At 46.4% G+C, this 18,724-nt stretch overlaps 1 protein-coding gene across 1 annotated transcript in view; it reads left to right on the top strand.

Moving 5' to 3' along the window:
• Positions 1-18,724, top strand: part of PSTPIP1 (proline-serine-threonine phosphatase interacting protein 1) — a 97,389-nt gene that overhangs the window by 36,639 nt on the left and 42,026 nt on the right. The window contains exons 2-3 of the mRNA XM_040343113.1: positions 13,031-13,131; positions 15,687-15,761. Of these exons, the coding sequence (XP_040199047.1) occupies positions 13,031-13,131; positions 15,687-15,761 (176 nt within the window). The remainder of the gene's footprint in view (positions 1-13,030; positions 13,132-15,686; positions 15,762-18,724) is intronic.

The raw sequence follows: 18,724 nt of genomic DNA, 5'->3' as shown, positions 1-18,724 counted from the left end.
CAGATACCATAATCATTAAACCAGGTATTGGTACTGTTGGCAGTGTGGACAGGTGCCAGGTCCCGCTGACAAGTGAAATCAGCATCTCCATGAAGGTCATCAGAGGGAAGCACTAGTATTTCCTCTTAGAGGGCTGTGCTGACTTTGGACTTGACCCCAGTTGATGCATTGAGGTTTATTATAATAATAAATCCAATATTTATTTTATTATTGCATTGTGTGAAGAACTTAATCCTGAAAAATGATAAGGTGCCTCCAAATCTACTGCTACTATTAACTTATGTTCTGGCACTGTAATTCCTCTACTTAATGTACATGAATGTAAAATTCGAATGAACGAGGGAGGTAGTTGAACACGTTCTCGTAGACGGTCATCAATTAGTTTGCAGCCCTTTTCTGTAAGACTACTAAAGCCTGAGATAATTGAATTGGTAGTGTAAGTCTTAGGTAAAGTATAAAATGTGGATGGGACAGGTTTATCTTTAGTTAACAAATTCTTGCCATTAAAAAAAATGGCTCCTTCTTAACTTCTCAGCTTTAGGTTAAGAGGTAGGGGAGATCCTGGCACTGCAATGGTATTAGCTATGCCACAGGGAGTCCCTCTCTGGGACTCCCTGTGGCATCACTGACAAGGCCATTATTTGTAGGAATATGGGCATTGATTTATTTCAAACCCAATACCCCCCCCAAAACAATTTCACAAGGCAGGGGCCACTAACGCCTTTAACCACACCTTCTCCCATTTTAATTTTCTATAAGATCACTCCTCACAACCACCTCCCCTCTACTTTTTTAGAATCACAGATATATTTTTTTCTTTTTTTATTTAAACCAGCCCACACTTCATGTTTTTTTTGCCTAGGTGAGAATGACAAAGCCATGCTGTCCACAGCCTCCTGGCATAAGGCTGTATTTGCTGGGGGTGTGAGTATTTTTTGAGGACAACTCTGGCTATAGAGTACATTTTGTTCAGAATATCTGGATGGGTTCTAGATAGACTTCTTCACCCAAGTCAGAAGAGTGTAAACAATTAAAATTAGAATATATTAAAAAATACATATATTCTCATAATCAATATACACTCCTCTAACATCACTGCTATGCACAATTGGTACTGGTGTATGATAATTGTTTATGATAATGAAAAATAAGCATGTTTAGTGATATTTTTTATGATCACGTCCCTTTAAGATTAAATTAAAAAAAACAAACATAAAGCTACTTCCTCTTTCCAGACATAATCTGACTATTAATGATTCACCCAGCATGCCCTCTTAGTTTGGTTCCTAACAGTTAAAAACATTTATTTTCCAAAGTGACATCATTCTTCTAGGGCGGAAGAGGTGATGCTTTGAAATACTTGATGGTGCAGGTGATAAAATTTGATTACAGACTTGATAAATATTATTTTAAGATTGTGTTTCTTTAATGAAGGTTTACCACAATAACCTGTTAGGCCTCGTACACACGACCGAACATGTCCGCTGAAACTGGTCCGGCGGACCAGTTTCCGCGGACATGTTCGGTCGTCTGTTTGGCCGACCAGACAATTTTCCGGTGGATCGGACAGGTTTCCAGCGGACAAATATTTCTTAGCATGCTAAGAAACATGTCCGCTGGAAGCCTGTCCGTCGGACATGTTCGGTCGTCTGTACGACTCATGGGACATGTCCGCTCCGCTGAAAGCCCTCGCATGCGTCGAAGTGATTCGACGCATGCGTGGAAGCATTGACCTTCCAGGGTCGCGCACATCGCCGCGGCCACGTCACTGCGTTCTCTGTCCGCGGGAAATTTGGTCTGATGGTGTATACAGCCATCTGACCAAAATCTGCCAGCGTACATGTCCGATGAAAACGGTCCGCAGACCGGTCCGCCTCGTGTGTACGAGGCCTTAGTGTACGCAGGCATATAAAATGCATTTATCATATGTTTCTGAATATTTACCATGCATTCACATTTTCTTGTATGAAATAAAGTGCATACTTTTGTTGAAGTGTAAATGGACCCTGGCCCTTGCTCCCCTGCAAGTCTTATATTTAGATTATTTTACTTACAAACCCCTGCATGGGGAAGAAATATCATGAAATTGGACTTTCATTGTGTCAAAATGGGGCAAAACCACAATATCAATAAAATTCAAGCTCCTTATTACAAAGATTACAAAACAATAGTAAAATATTAGCACTACCCCACATTGCCAGCCATATCAACATCTATCACATAAACTGCATAACGGAGGTGTGCTGAAACATCCCAATTATCACATGAACTGTATATTAAAGAGAAAAGAATATGAGAAAAAATATGAGAAAAAATATAGTAAAACTAACACCCCTACCCATTGAACATACTGTAGTATAAAAAAGACTAAATCAAAAACACATACCAAAAAAGGGGTCAAAAACATACCTAAATAGCCAAAGCTCTAATCTCCGTTGATAGCGGAATCACCCTTGCATCAAAATGACAAAAAAACTAAAAATAATAAAAAAGTATAAGATCTTGAGCAGCCTGTGCGACCAAGTAGACATATATTACAATTAGGAGATCAAACAATAAATGTTCATTCAATTGTTTATTTGTGTAGAAAAAATAATTATAGACATATACGAAAACAATAAAGTGGCGCTGAAAAATGATGAATGTAAAATATTATACCAAAGTAAATAGTACAACAATGTGAACAAATAAAAAGTCCATATATGATGAATCAACAAACAGTGAGTCACTGGAAAAGTGCACCGCCGGTAAATAATCTCCTGTGATGGACGATTGAAAACACCACGGTGAAATGAAAATGGACAACTGTGTGAAAAAGTAACCACCACCGAGAAGGGAGGCTTACCGGAAATATTGAACCCTAATAAACATACGCTTAAAGGGTCAATATAGACTGTATATAAGTTGGTGGAACCACATCAATCGGATCTGGATACATAAAAGGAACGATGGCTTGAAAGCATCACTATAAACCAGAGCAGGGGGAATGGCAACGTCTTGAAGGTGTCTCCCAAGAGATCAGACCGTATCCAAGGTACATAAAAGAAAACGAGGTCGCATAGTGTGATACCGTAATATTGGTGAAAATTTATTAACGGTTAAAAACACTTACAGTTCTGTTGAAAACAAAGGGCATCAATAAAAGGTTGCGCATGGCAGCAGCAGAGTCCCGACGCGTTTCGCAATAGTTTGCATCACCCCAGAAGGTCCACGGGGTGCGCGCAAGAGGAGTCCTACATTGATAGTAATGCAGTGTTAAACCTAGAAGGGTGGTAGTATGTGATCCAAGGCTGCCAAACCCTGAGAAACTTGTCGTGCGTATCAGCCGTTAGTTTCTCTTCAACCATGACATCGTTCAGGCGGTTAGAGAAAGAGAGAAAGAAGAGGGAGAGAGAAAGAAAGAAAGACAGACAGACAAGGGGAGAGAGAAAGTTAGATAGATAGAAGGGTGAAGAGAGGGAGAAGGGAAAGAAGGGCACCCCTACATCAATGTACTCACTTGGAGACAGGAGGGATTGGATGGATGGATCAGACAGACTCCATCTTTCTTTTTTGTTTGCTGGACTTTAGTTTCAATCTTCCCGCCCACATCTCTTAGGCAGCAGAACAGTGTCTGTCGGGGAGAGTGGGTGGGGCAGACACAAGAAGAGAGGAGGGGAGGAGTAGAAGCAGCTCCTCTCCTCTTATTGGCTTTGTGGGCAGCAGGGGGAGGGGGGAAGTGTCAGAGCTGGCTGTAATACGCCCAGCTCATCCCTCGCTATCTGGACGGAGCTCTCAGTGAGCTCCGATCCCCCTGCTTGCTGCCGATACCGTATGTCACGTTCGCGGACGGTTTTCTCTATGTCACTCGGCACTGCGCTGGTGGCAGGGATGTCTGCAACTAGAAGAGGCGACTCTGTTATAAGGTAAACTAGGCAACCGCGATGCCTCTCTGATCGCGGGGCCTAAAGCGATCGCCTAATTTGCCCAATTAGAGAGCCGCCTCTGTGTATACCCTAATCCACAGTCTGCACGCCCGCGGGCAAGACCACCAAATATGTGCCATGGAGCCCTCCTGGGAGCACCCCCTAAAACAGAGTGGAGAATAATTTGGGATAAAGCGAGCCAACCTCGCCTGAAAACTAAAAAAAATAAAATAAATAAAATTGTAGTAAGTAGCAACTGTTTTTGCAGATCAAGCAGAGGGAAAAAAAGATGGAATCACTCAATTTCGAGGAAAATATTATGGAATCACCATGTACTTTGCAGTTTTTTTTTTTTTTTTTTTTATCCAGCAGGTTAAACAAAAAAACAAACCCGATTCCCCCATCCACACATTGGAGGAGGATAGGGGAATCCTCCCACTGTGCCTTTGTGACATTGGGGAGACTTCCAAGCCATCAGAATACACTGATCAGAACTACCGATAGCCTACAGCACTGATTGTGTGAAATTTTCCACCTGGCTGGTTGAACAGAAGTCAATTGGTAGATTGACTTCTGTTAAGACCGGGTTAACACTGGTCCGACAAACGCTCCGACATTGGGAGCTCATGTCACATGACGTGTGAAAATCAATGTTTCCCTATGAGAGCCATCTTAACTGGTGCGACACAAGTCGGTCCAACTTTGAAAATGCTCCCTGCACTACTTTGGTCCAACTTTGATCCTACTTCAGTCCATTGAATATCATTGAAGTCGGATCAAAGTAGGAGCCTTGTCCTTACCAGACATCAGACATGTGATTACAGCAGCAGTAAAAGGAATTTATCTCACTCTGGGATTGTTTTGATTGGTCAAAGAAGTCAGACTAACCCAAAGTAGGTTCAAAGTAGTATCCTGTTCATGAAAGTAGGATGGGAGTAGGACCAATGTAGGATCAATGTAGGACCAATGTAGGACAGATGTCGCAGACCAAAGTAGGATGAAAGCCGTACTGCTGTCGTGTAGTATAGTGTGAACCCAGCCTTAAAGGAATTTATCTCACTCTGGGATTGTTTTGATTGGTCAAAGAACAAGTCAGACTATCACAAAGTACTGTCGTGTAGTATAGTGTGAACCCAGCCTCACTGGGTTCACACTATACTACACGACTTTCATCCTACTTTGCTCTGCTACATTGGTCCTACACTACTCCTACATTGGTCCTACATTTATCCTACATCCATCCGACTTTCATGAACAGGATACTACTTTGATCCGACTTGAAGTCCGACTTTCAATGAGCAGGGATTCTACTTGGATCCCTGCCAATATCAGGCACTGTGTTTGATATGAATCTTGAGGGGGAACTCCACGCCAAATTTTAAGAAAAAAAACGACATTTACCCCATACTCATTCACCTAGGGCGGGAGCCGGTATCTGGGGGCCCCTTTGTTAAAGGGGGCTCCCAGATTCCGATAAGCCCCACCGCCCGCAGACCCCGACAACCAACGGCCAGGGTTGTCGGGAAGAGGCCCTGTCCTCATCAACATGGGGGCAGGGTGCTGTGGTGTGGGGGGGCCGCAGTGCGTCCCCCTGCCCCATAGCACCTACCTCCCCATGTTGAGGGCATGCGGCCTGGCACGTTAAGGAGGGGGGGCCCTCGCTTGTCCCCACCCCCTTTCCTGACCGGCCGGGCTGCTGCTCGGATACGGGTCTGGTATGGATTTTGGGGGGACCCCCCACACCATTCTTTCAGCGTAGGGAGTTCCCCTTTATATCCTCACCAAACCCATGGGCCTGGTATGCTCTTTGAGGGGAACCCATGTCGTTTTTTTTCTTAAAATTTGGCGTGGAGTACCCCCTCAAGATCAGTAAAATACAAGTCACATGCCAAAGTGTGCAAGACTGCGTTCCGACTTTGATCCTACTTCAATGATGTTCAATGGAGTGAAGTAGGATCAAAGTCGGACCAAAGTAGTACAGGGAGCGTTTGCAAAGTCGGACCGAAATGTGTCGGACCAGTTAAGACGGCTCCCATAGGGAAACATTGCTTTTCACACGTCATGCGACATGAGCTCCCAATGTCAGGGCATATGTCGGACTAGTGTGAACCCGGCCTCAGGTTGGGTTCACACTATACTACACACAGTAGTCAGACTTTCATCCTACTTTGCTCTGCGAAATCGGTCCTACATTGGTCCTACATTGATCCTACATTGGTCCTACATTCATCCAACTTTCATGAACAGGATACTACTTTGATCCGACTTTGTGATAGCCTGACTTGTTCTTTGACCAATGAAAACAATCCCAGAGTGAGATAAATTCCTTTTACTGCTGCTGTAATCACAATGTCGGATGTCAAAAGTCGGATGGTAAGGACAAGGCTCCTACTTTGGTCTGACTTCAATGATATTCAATGGGCTGAAGTAGGACCAATGTAGGACCAAAGTAGTACAGGGAGCATTTTTAAAGTCGGAGCGACTTGTGTCAAGCCATTTAAGACGGCTCTCATAGGGAAACATTGATTTTCACACGTCATGCAACATGAGCTCCCAATGTCGGAGCAGTTGTCGGACAAGTGTGAACCCGGCCTCAACCACAGTGCCTAAATATTGATTGAAATTCTGTTTGTCCCTGCTGAACCGGCCCAATTTCAACCCATGTATGGCCAGCTTATGGCATAAACTTTCAGGATGGCCTTTTTTTTTAAAGATTACAGTTTACTACTGCTTTAACTTTTGTAAATGGCTTACATTGGTCTTCCCCATTTTCCACCCACTGAAACCATAGTTCAACCTCAAGCTTGCTATTTTTACGATGTTTGCTTGACAACTGAGTCCGGATCCATTAGTTACATTTGTTTTGAGCCTTCTAACCAATGCAGCCAGCCATGCAACCACAAGTGTCAATTGTGTGCAAAAAAAAAGTGAACAAAACTTCCCTTTGAGTATAAGGCAACTAAATTTAAGGAAAATAAAAGAGAGCGATTTAGACGGCTGCCCTCCAATACAAAACGCCTTTATTGTAGAAAATCTAATTCCATAACCAACAGAGGCCAGGGCTGGACTGGCCTACGGGGATACCGGGAAAATTCCAAGTGGGCTGGCTGCCTGGCTGCTCCTGGGGCCGCTGTGAGGGCAGTGGTGCCTAAAAAAAATATGGCTGTGGGGCCGGGCCGACATGCAATTGCGCATGCGCAGTTTCCGAAGCTAGCCGTGATCGGGAAAGCCTGTACAGGCTCTGTAATTTTCGAAAAAGCGGGCGTATGCGCAGTGACACTATGGCGCTGGGTGGCGCCATTATTAAAGTTAGACAGTAGCACGCCGCTCAGTGAGGTCTCGTCTGGCGTGTGCCTCTTTCTATGTCCCCCCCTCCACAGCCTCTGACCTCCTGTCCCCCCTCCACAGCCTCTGATCTCCTGTCCCCCCCCCACAGCCTCTGACCTCCTGTCCCCCCTCCGAAGCCTCTGACCTCCTGTCCCCCCCTCCGCAGCCTCTGACCTCCTGTCCCCCCCCTCCGCAGCCTCTAAACTCCTGTCCCCCCTCCACAGCCTCTAACCTCCTGTCCCCCCTCCGCAGCCTCTGACCTCCTGTCCCCCCCCTCCGCAGCCTCTGACCTCCTGTCCCCCCCTCCACAGCTTCTGACCTCCTGTCCCCCCCTCCGCAGCCTCTGACCTCATGTCCCCCTCCGTAGCCTCTGACCTCCTGTCCCCCCCTCCACAGCTTCTGACCTTCTACCCCCCTCCGCAGCCTCTGACCTCCTGTCCCCCCCTCCACAGCCTCTGACCTCCTGTCCCCCCCCTCTGCAGCCTCTGACCTCCTGTCCCCCCTGCAGCCTCTGACCTCCTGTCCTCCCGTCCGCAGCCTCTAAACTCCTGTCCCCCTCTGCAACCTCTGACCTCCTGTCCCCCCTCTGCAACCTCTGACCTCCCGTCCCCCCCTCCATAGCCTCTGACCTCCTGTCCCCCCCTCCGCAGTCTCTGACCTCCTGTCCCCCCCTCCGCAGCTTCTGACCTTCTGTCCCCCTCCGCAGCCTCTGACCTCCTGTCCCCCCCTCAGCAGCCTCTGACCTCCTGTCCCCCCTCCGCAGCCTCTGACCTCCTGTCCCCCCCTCAGCAGCCTCTGACCTCCTGTCCCCCCTCAGCAGCCTCTGACCTCCTGTCCCCCCCCTCCACAGCCTCTGACCTCCTGTCCCCCCCTCCACAGCTTCTGACCTCCTGTCCCCCCCTCCGCAGCCTCTGACCTCATGTCCCCCCCTCCGCAGCCTCTGACCTCATGTCCCCCTCCGTAGCCTCTGACCTCCTGTCCCCCCCTCCACAGCTTCTGACCTTCTACCCCCCTCCGCAGCCTCTGACCTCCTGTCCCCCCCTCCACAGCCTCTGACCTCCTGTCCCCCCCCTCTGCAGCCTCTGACCTCCTGTCCCCCCTGCAGCCTCTGACCTCCTGTCCTCCCGTCCGCAGCCTCTAAACTCCTGTCCCCCCTCTGCAACCTCTGACCTCCTGTCCCCCCTGCAGCCTCTGACCTCCTGTCCCCCCCTCCATAGCCTCTGACCTCCTGTCCCCCCCTCCATAGCCTCTGACCTCCTGTCCCCCCCTCCATAGCCTCTGACCTCCTGTCCCCCCCCTCCGCAGCCTCTGACCTCCTGTCCCCCCCTTCGCAGCTTCTGACCTTCTGTCCCCCTCCACAGCCTCTGACCTCCTGTCCCCCCCTCAGCAGCCTCTGACCTCCTGTCCCCCCTCCGCAGCCTCTGACCTCCTGTCCCCCCCTCAGCAACCTCTGACCTCCTGTCCCCCCTCAGCAGCCTCTGACCTCCTGTCCCCCCCTCCACAGCCTCTGACCTCCTGTCCCCCCGCAGCCTCTGACCTCCTGTCCCCCCCTCCGCAGCCTCTGACCTCCTGCCCCCCCTCCGCAGCCTCTGACCTCCTGCCCCCCCTCTGTTTTCCTTTTTATGTACAAGAAAATGACGTTATGATGGATAGGATGTTGGGCTGGTATAATAATGCTACAGGGCTGGTATTTATTCCCAGTCCGGCCCTGGCAGAGGCACAGGTACAAATGCAGCTGACGCATTTAACACCCTTACTGGTGCTTAGTCATAGTTGTATATATTTTAGGAGAGTCAGCAAATACTGTACTGCACTGCAAGAGAAAAATCCAGAGAGTAAAAGTGCACAACATAGGTGTAACAATAAATAGCTGTAACAATAACATTCTTAGTCCTGCATTTAACAACCTTCAATGCTGTTGGCTCCTGCTTTCATGAGCTTCTAGTCTTCACAGGAAAGGGTTAACAGTAGACAGTACAGTCTCCAGTCAGTCTGTTAGCTTACAGAAGGAGGGGATGTAGGAGGAGAATGGGGAGTGCCTTACTATCATAGGCTACAGGGCTGTGTGGTTCTATATATGCATACAGTGTAGGGAGATGCAACACTCATCTCTGCATGCAAGGGTAACTACATAGAATGCTGCAAAAAAAAAAAGGAGCTACCCTGAATAGCTTCCTTTACCTTAGTGCAGTCCTCCTTCGCTTACCTCATCCTTCGATTTTGCTTTTAAATATCCTTATTTCTTCTGAGAAATCCTCACTTCCTGTTCTTCTGTCTGTAACTAAACACAGTAATGCGGAACTTTCTCCCTGGTGTGGAGAAAGCCTTTTGAGGGGGGGAGGGGGAGGGGGCGAGCAGGAGAGTCAGGACGCTGTCCTACATAGAAGAGATAGAAATAACACTTGTATATGATGCTTGGCTCCCACTGAACATGGGACTGTTGGCTCATCCCTAATTATTAAAGGGGTTGTAAACCCTCCTGTTTTTTCACCTTAATGCATCCTATGCATTAAGGTGAAAAAACTTCTGTCACTTACCTGAGCCCTGGAATGTCCCACGCCGAGGACGCGCCGTCTCTCTGCCTTTGGGTTCTCGGCTCTTGATTGGATAGATTTATAGCAGCACAGCCATTGGCTCCCACTGCTGTCAGTCAAATCAATTGACGCAGGCGTCGGGGGGTGGGGGCGAGTCCTGCATTTGGCGGCTTTGGACGCCGAATGCTGGACACAGGAGCATGCCCACAAGGTAACCCCCCCCCCGGGAGAGCGCTTCACCTAAGGGGGTTATCTGATGTAAGGAGGAGCCCCGTGAGCCACCGAGGGACCCCAGAGGACGACGTTCGGGGCCACTCTGTGCAAAACGAACTGCACAGTGGAGGTAAGTATGATATGTTTGCTAATTAACAATTCGAACCTTTAGTATCACTTTAAGAATGCACCAGGAGGAGCTGGAACACACAGCAGGGACACTCAAAACTCCCAGGTGAACAGGAACTCAGTCATTAAAATAAAACTGACAGTTACTACTTTTATAAAAATATGAGTTTACATCACAGCACATGTTTTACCTGTATATGAAACCTGCTTTTTTCAGTGCTTAAAAATGTACTAATTGCATGGAAGGAGAACCATTCAACTTTCATGTGTACTTGCTGTTGTGTGACTAATACTGGCAATATTAACCGGATATAGAGCAGAGGTAACAAAACGGAATCCTTATACATGGTGTACAGGAAGGAAATGTGAAATATATTTATGGTGAAATACTCCCCCACCAAATGCAGCAAACCACTAACAGCATTGTGTGGGCTGCTACCACTGGATTACTACTGAGCATTACACGTTCCGTTTTCCTTTCACTCTTTGAACTTGCACGTCACAGACTACAGTTTACGTAGGCCGTAGCCTAGTTCTGATGCACCCACTTACCTTTTTCGTTAAATAAACTTTTTGAGCCACCGATATCCCCAGTAAGAGAGACATTTTTTTTATTTTAGGAGTTCTGTAATTCACCTACAATACCGCACCAGCAGGTTATATAGTGAATAGCAGATTAAATTTATGGGACACATTTGATTGTGTTAAGCCACGTACACACGATCGGAATTTTTCGTCGGAATTCCGATAAAGCTGACTTCCATCAGTCTTGCTACACAGACTTAATTCCTACTGTCCAAAACGCGGTGACGTAAAACACTACGACGAGCCCAGAAAAATGAATTTCAATGCTTCCGAGCATGCGTCGACTTGATTCTAAGCATACCATGCGTGGGTTTTTTCTCTGTCAGAGTTGCACACAGACGATAGGAATTTCCTATTGTTTTGTTTTCCATCAGAAAAAAATAAAACATGTTCTATTTCTAAACACTGACGGAAAAAAGTTCCATGGGGCCAACACGCGATCGGAATTTCCAATGAAAAAAGTCCATCGGACTACCCCCCCTTGTGGCCATTTCCATCCTGCTGATGTCCGGTTATGCCTGGTTCAGCCATTTGGAGTGCACAAGATTGTCCAGTTCCAACTGTGGTTTTACCACACAAAGTCTGTTTGACCCATAGAACGTACGTTCTCTTGGGTTCAAACGTTCTGGTAAGCCTTCTATCTGTCGGTGGTGGTTTTCTTCACTTCATCATTTCTTCACCTTCACCATTTGTTTTTGCTTGAAGTCATCACCAAGTTTGGAGTTTTGTCACATTAACGGACATTCAATTGTCTATCTGTGCACTACTATTGTGTCTCTCTCTTATTATAGACATTCAATTGTGTACAGTATTCATCAGTGCATCACTATTGCATACCACTGTTTTTATTCATCATTTGAGCATTTTTTGTTTACTCATGTTTATGTGTATTAAGTAATTTGATTAGCGCTACACTTTTTTTTGTTCCACTCTGGCCAACAACACACATTAAATACTAAGGCCCAGATTCACAAAGCACTTACGCCGACCTATGTGCAAATGTGCGCCGTCGTATCTGTGCGCCAGACCCACAAACTAATATGAGCCTAAAAACAGGCTACACCCCGCCAACATGGCTTGCACACGCCGGCATAGGGTGGGCGCACATTTGGGCTGGACACATGGGGCTGCTCCCATTGATTAGCCATTCAAACATGCAAATGAGAGAAATACGGCGATTCAGGAACGTGCGTGTGCCCGGCGCATGCTACGCGAGATGCGCGTAAGTTGTACGTCTGACGTAAACTTATTCCCCATAAAGGAGGTGCAACCCGGCAACAGACATGCACAGGTCTGCACCAGGGAACATGCCAGCGTATTGTGCGTTGGACGTGTGTCTGGCTGGGTGTACGTTATGTTCACGGCGTACGCAGTGATCCGGCATAGCTTAGGCAGTTTTGCCGGGGTGGTTGTGAGCATGTGCATGAGGGTGCTGCGATGGCGACCACGTCACGGTGCATGCGCAGTTCGTGATACATACCTGTCTGACGCTCAGCCCATCATTTGCATGGTGTCACGCCTCATTTGCATAGGTTCCCGCCCACTTCCACCTACGCTGATATGCGCCTTCGAAACCCACGCCACGCTGGCGCAGCATTGGGAGTACTGGCTTGCTGAATGCCATGCTTGCCTCTCTGCGCTGCGTTGGCGTAGGGTACAGTGTTTGCTCTACGGCGGCGTAATGTGCGCCCTGCTCTCTGTGAATCTGGGCCACAAAATAAAAAATAACAAGATTGTACTATCTGCAAGATGATTATCCTGGGCTGTTCAAAGAGAGTAGCGTTGCCTGGATGCCAGTATGCTTTTTTTGTACAGGAGTCCATTTATGTTTAAAGCGGGGTTCTGGGCATAATTATTTTATTTTTTTTGCAAGCTAAAATTAATCACATTAGTCTCTAAAACATATTAATAGCTCCCCAATCATTCCAGAAATCATTGCAAACACTTGCCTTATATCCTCCAGCTCATGTTGTGGCCATATCTATCATATGTGTGGGCATGGGAAGCCCAGTTCTTTTCTCTTCCTGGTTTTCAGGGAAAGGTGCATGCTGGGAGATTTTTAGGCACAGTAATGCCCAGAGACTCCTGGGAAATGAGTGTCATCATTTTCCAGGAGGCAATGGGGTCTTAGGACAGGAAGTTGAACCATCCAGGACCAGGAACTAGGTAGATTACCAAATCTGAATAGTAAAAGCCAGATAAAAGTGAGTACATTTTTTATTTTATTTTTTGCATGAAAGGCAAGCTGTTAATAGTTCATTTTTAAGTTGGAACGCTTTAATAATAATTACCAAAGTTTGTGTACAGTACATTGTGTAACCCTTATTGTTGTTGCAGTCTACAGATTTAATACTGAACACTGGATATGACATTATCCTCCAGAGATTACTGGATGGGAGGAAGATGTGTAAAGATGTGGAGGACCTACTGAAACAGAGGTAAGAACATCCAATATTGTTAACCACTGATTTCGATCTAACTGTACGTCGTTTCCGTCGAGTTACGCTCGGCTGAGCCCTAGTTGTCCTAAGCCATGTTAAGTATGGCCGTCGTTCCCGCGTCGAAATTTAAAAATCAACGTCGTTTTCGTAAGACGTCCGTGAATGGCGCTGGACGCCATTTACGTTAACGTCTAAGCAAATGACGTTGGTGCAACGTCATTTAGCGCAATGCACGTCGGGTAATTTACCCGACGGAGCATGCGCAGTACGCTCAGCGCGGGAACGCGCCTAATTTAAATGGTGCCCGCCCCATTTGAATTGGGCGGGCTTGTGCCGAGCGCATTTACGATACACCGCCGCAAGTTTACAGGTAAGTGTTCTGAGAATCAGGCACTTACGCTGTAAACCTGCGGCGGTGTAACGTAAATCACATACGTTACGCTTCCCAGGAGCAACGTAATTATATGTGAATCTGGCCCATGGTTCTCTAGTGCATTAAGCAGAGGGCCAAGAATGGTAATAAAGTTTACTGCAATAAAACGTATTTTGTATATTCAGGATAACCTCTAAAACATGCTCATTCACTATCGCTCTTTCACAACTTGCAACAAAAATATAAGGGGATTTTAACCACTTAAGACCCGGACCATTATGCAGGTTTAGGACCTTGCCCCTTTTTGCAATTCGGCACTGCGTCGCTTTAACTGACAATTGCGCGGTAGTGCGACATGGCTCCCAAACAAAATTGGCGTCCTTTTTTTCCCACAAATAGAGCTTTCTTTTGGTGGTATTTGATCACCTCCGCGGTTTTTATTTTTTGCGCTATAAACAAAAATAGAGAGACAATTTTGAAAAAAATTCAATATTTTTAACTTTTTGCTATAATAAATATCCCCCAAAAACATATAAAAAAACTTTTTTTTCCCTCAGTTTAGGCCGATACGTATTCTTCTACCTATGTTTGGTAAAAAAAAAAATCGCAATAAGCGTTTATCGATTTGTAAACGCTATAAATTTTGCGCAAACCAAATAGGGGATAGTTTTATTGCATTTTTATTATTAATTTTTTTTTTACTACTAATGGCGGCGATCAGCGATTTTTTTCGGGACAGAGACATTATATCGGACACTTTTGACATATTTTTGGGACCATTGTCATTTTCACAGCAAAAAGTGCTATAAAAATGACAATTGCAGTTTAGGAGTTAACCACTAGGGGGTGCTGTAGGGGTTAAGTGTGACCTCATATGTGTTTCTAACTGTAGGGGGGCGGGGCTGGACATGTGACGTCATTGATCGTCTTTCCCTATATCAGAGAACACACGATCAATGACACTGCCACAACGAAGAACAGGGAAGGTGTGTTTACACACACCTCTCCCCGTTCTTCAGCTCCGGTGACCGATCACGAGACACCGGCAGCGATCAGGTCCACCGCTCCTGCGGGCGGTCACGGAGCTTCGGACCGGGTCGCAAGCGTGAAGGGGTCCTTAAGTGGTTAATAGAGTGGGATGCAATCCCATCACCTTAGTCAGGAACACTACTTACCGCAATAATTTCCCTGGTATGCCTTTACTTGCTGCCTCCTTTGATGCCTAAATGGTGGGATAAGATCAACTGCAGTTGCTTTTGCTATTCCTTGATTTGGAGCATGAGGTATAATAAGTGAGTCAAAAATGTCAGCGACTGCAGTCTCTAAAAAAACATGAGGCACCCCTTATGTATTATGTGTACCCCTTATGGGATCTTCTGAATCTCTGCTCAAATCCTAAACCATTCACAGCTAAACTACTTATTTTGGATACCTAAACCTTAACCACTTGCTGACTGGCCAACAGCAGTTTTTCTGCTGGCTGGTGGCTTGAGCAGGCACTGTGACATACAAATGTGTTGCTCTGCTCATGTGCACCGGCATGATTTGTGGTTCTCAGTTTTCAGGTGCTGTGAGCAGCCCAGATACCATGTGATTGCTGTGCGATCACATGACATCTAGTAAACAACAGTCATAAATGAAATCCATCCATGAGATCATTGTTTACTACTGGGTGTGATCTGTGATTGGCCACCAGTGATCACATGATACCTGGGCCAACCACAGCACCCTGTACTATGTGATAGCTGGGGTCAATCACAGCATCAAGCGTTAACAATGCTTATCAATGTAAAAATAAATCACAGTGTAATAAAAAGAAAATATTTTTAGCTGCGCTTTACTGTCGTTTTCGCTGTGCTATTCGGCCACTAGCGGGGCGCTTTAAACACCACTTTTAACCCCCAAAAAAGGGTTAAAACCAGCGCTGCTGTCCATTTATTTCAATGGGCAAGGGCGCTTTAGAAGTGATGTATTCACCGCTCCTACAGCGCCTCAATGATGCGGCTAGCAGGACTTTTTTCTACCATCCTGCCAGCGCACTGCTCCAGTATGAAAGCCCTCGGTGAAGCCTTTAAATCTAGTCACATAAGGCCTCACTCACTTTTTGCTAATTTTGATTTAAAACATTAATCCTTCTCCTCTAGATTCTCATCTTTTTATTTTTTTTATTTCTCAAAAGGGCCATTGCCGAAGAAAAATACGGAAAGGAATTAGTTCAAATTGCAAGAAAGGCCGGGGGACAAACTGAAATAAAGTAAGAAAGATGACTAAAGTTTGAAAAAAAAAAAAACAATTAATGGCAGTCAATGACATATCATTTTAACTTATGGCATGCAAGGTTTTATAATACGGAGGATTGCTTTGCAATGCAGACTGTAATTCTCGATACTTTTATAAATAACTGCCAGTACACGTTTTGTATTTTGTACTGAATGTACATATAGCTTTTGCATAATTTACATTTTTACATTACTTTAACCACTTCCATACAGGGCACCTACGCACCTTCCTGCCCAAGCCAATTTTCAGCTTTCAGCACTGTCGCACTTTGAATGGCAATTGCGCGGTCATGCTACACTGTACCCAAACAAAATTGGCCTCCTTTTTTTCCCACAAATAGAGCTTTCTTTTGGTGGTATTTGATCACCTCTGCGATTTTTTTTTTTTGCGCAACAACTAAAAAAAGACTGAAAATTTTGAAAAAAAATTACGTTTTTATTTTTTTCTGTTAATTTTTTTGTAAATAAGTAAGATTTCTCTTTCAATTACGGGCACTGATATGGCGGCACTGATGGGCACCGATGAGGTAGTACTGACGGGCACAGATGAGGTGGCACTGATTGGCGGCGCTGGTATGCGGCACTGATGGGCACACATAGGCGGCACTGATGGGCACACATAGGCGGCACTGATGGGCACTCATGGGCGGCACTGATGGGCACTCATGGGCGGCACTGATGGGCACTCATGGGCGGCACTGGGCGCTCGTAGATGGCACAGATGGGCACTCATGGGCGGCACTGATGGATAATTATGGGTGGCACAGATGGGCACTGATAGGTGGGCACTGGGCATGGATGGGCACTGTGGGGTGGCACTGATGGACACTGTGGTGTGGCACTGATGGACACTGTGGTGTGGCACTGATGGACACTGTGGGGCGGCACTGATTTACACATGTTGCCAATCAGTGCCCATTTGTGGGCACTGATTGGCATCTTTTTTTATTGCTTTTTTTTCAGACTTTTTTTTTTTTTTTTTTAATACTTTTTTTTTTTTTTTTTTTTTGTTTTTTTTTTTTTTTGCCCGCTTCCCTGGTGCTCCAGGGTGGGCATCCCTGGTGGTCCAGTGTGGCGATCCGAGGGGGGGCTGCGCTGATAAACAATCAGCGCGAACCCCCCCTGTCAGGAGAGCCGCCGATCGGCTCTCCTCTACTCGCGTCTGTCAGACGCGAGTGAGGAAGAGCCATCGACGGCTCTTCCTGTTTACACCGTGATCAGCCGTGGTTGGACACGGCTGATCACGTGGTAAAGAGTCTCCGTGAGAGACTCTTTACCGAGATCGGTGTTGCGGGGTGTCAGACTGACACCCCGCAACAACGATAGCCGCGATGCGCGCCCCCGGGGGCGCGCAGCGGCTGAGAATCCTGAGGACGTCATATGACGTCCGGTCAGGATTCTACAACCACTTTGCCGCCGTCAATTTGTCATTGGTGGGCGGCAAGTGGTTAAAGAGGTATTAAACCCAAAAGCAAACATTTATTATATTGCAGCTATCCAATACTTAAAGCGGAGGTCCGGTGTAGTGTCACAGTTTGCTGCCTATCCTAGAATGCTGCGGAAATCACGTCGCGGCGAAATGCGCATGCGCGATGCGTTCCAAATGCAACTGCGATGCGTTCCAATGGATTTTCGACAGTACACACCAGCGAACCCAGCATTCAGGGCAAAGTGGATTTAGAGGAAAGTGGCCAGTCGGCCTCACGTCGTCGCTTCGCTCGGACGGCTCGCTCCGCTCGCTCGGCCTCCTGGCTCTTTTTTTAACATCCTCCAATCCACGGGGATGTTAAGGAAAGAGCCTGGATGCCGACCGAGATTTCACTGGTGTGCACTGTCGTGAATGCATTGGAACGCATCGCATTTGCGTTTGGAACGCATCGCGCATGCGCAATTGGCCACCACGTGACTTCCGGAGCATTCTAGGATAGGCAGCAAACTGTGACAATACACCGGCTTAAAAAAATAACTATTAAAAGTCAGCAGCTACAAACACTGTAGCTGCTGACTTTTAATAAGGACACTTACCTGTCCAGGGTGCCCGCGATGTCAGCAGCCAAAGCCGAGCAATTGTTTGGGTCTCGGCTGCCCCGCCGCCATCCTCGGTGAGGGAATCAAGAAGTGAAGCGTTGGGGCTTCACTGCCCGATTCCCTACTGCGCATGCGCGAGCCGCGTGGCGCTATGTGAATGGATGGATGTGTCCTGGGACACACACAAGGTCCCAGAAGACACCGTTCCACATTTCCCAGAAGGCAGCGCGATGAGGAGAAGAAAGAAAGAAGACTGCGGACAAGGAAGTGGCAGATTAGAAAATCTGCCTAGTAACAGCCACTTCTGTTAAGTATAAAAAAATATATATATATTCAAATTTTTTGTAGCTTTTTGGGCTATTTTATTTTTTTTAGGGTGGGCATCCGCTTTAAATGTGATGGCTGCATTTGTTTTCTTTTTTTTTAGGCTTTCCTTCCTTTATTTTCACCTGGTAATCCAGTAAGTCTGTTGTTTTTCAATAGAACAAGCTCTCCTCCAAATGTTGCAGGTATAGTGTTGAGACAAACCATTTACCGCTGACAGGGGGTGCGTAAGATGATCAATTTTTATTTATTCATGTAAAACCTTTATCAAAAGAAAAAAAACCTGTTGCTGTAACTGTTGTGTTAGCTGGAGTTTGGCTTGAAATGGTTAGTGTGTCTAAATCTGCTATTACATCACACTCCCTCCCCTCAGACCTGTCCAAAACTGTCTCTTTTGCTCCTTCATCCTGAATGGGGACACTCTAATACAGAATGTGTGTTACTGGCCAGATCACCAGGTGAAAACAGAAGGGGGGGAAAGCCTAAAAAAAACAAATGCTGCCACCACATCTAAAATGTGATAAACTGCAATATACAGTGATGGAAATAAGTATTTGAACACCCTGCTATTTTGCAAGTTCTCCCA

This window comes from Rana temporaria, chromosome 3 (genome assembly GCF_905171775.1).
Source record: "Rana temporaria chromosome 3, aRanTem1.1, whole genome shotgun sequence".
NCBI classification, from domain to species: Eukaryota; Metazoa; Chordata; class Amphibia; order Anura; family Ranidae; genus Rana; species Rana temporaria.
This window is presented reverse-complemented; position numbering and strand designations above follow the sequence as displayed.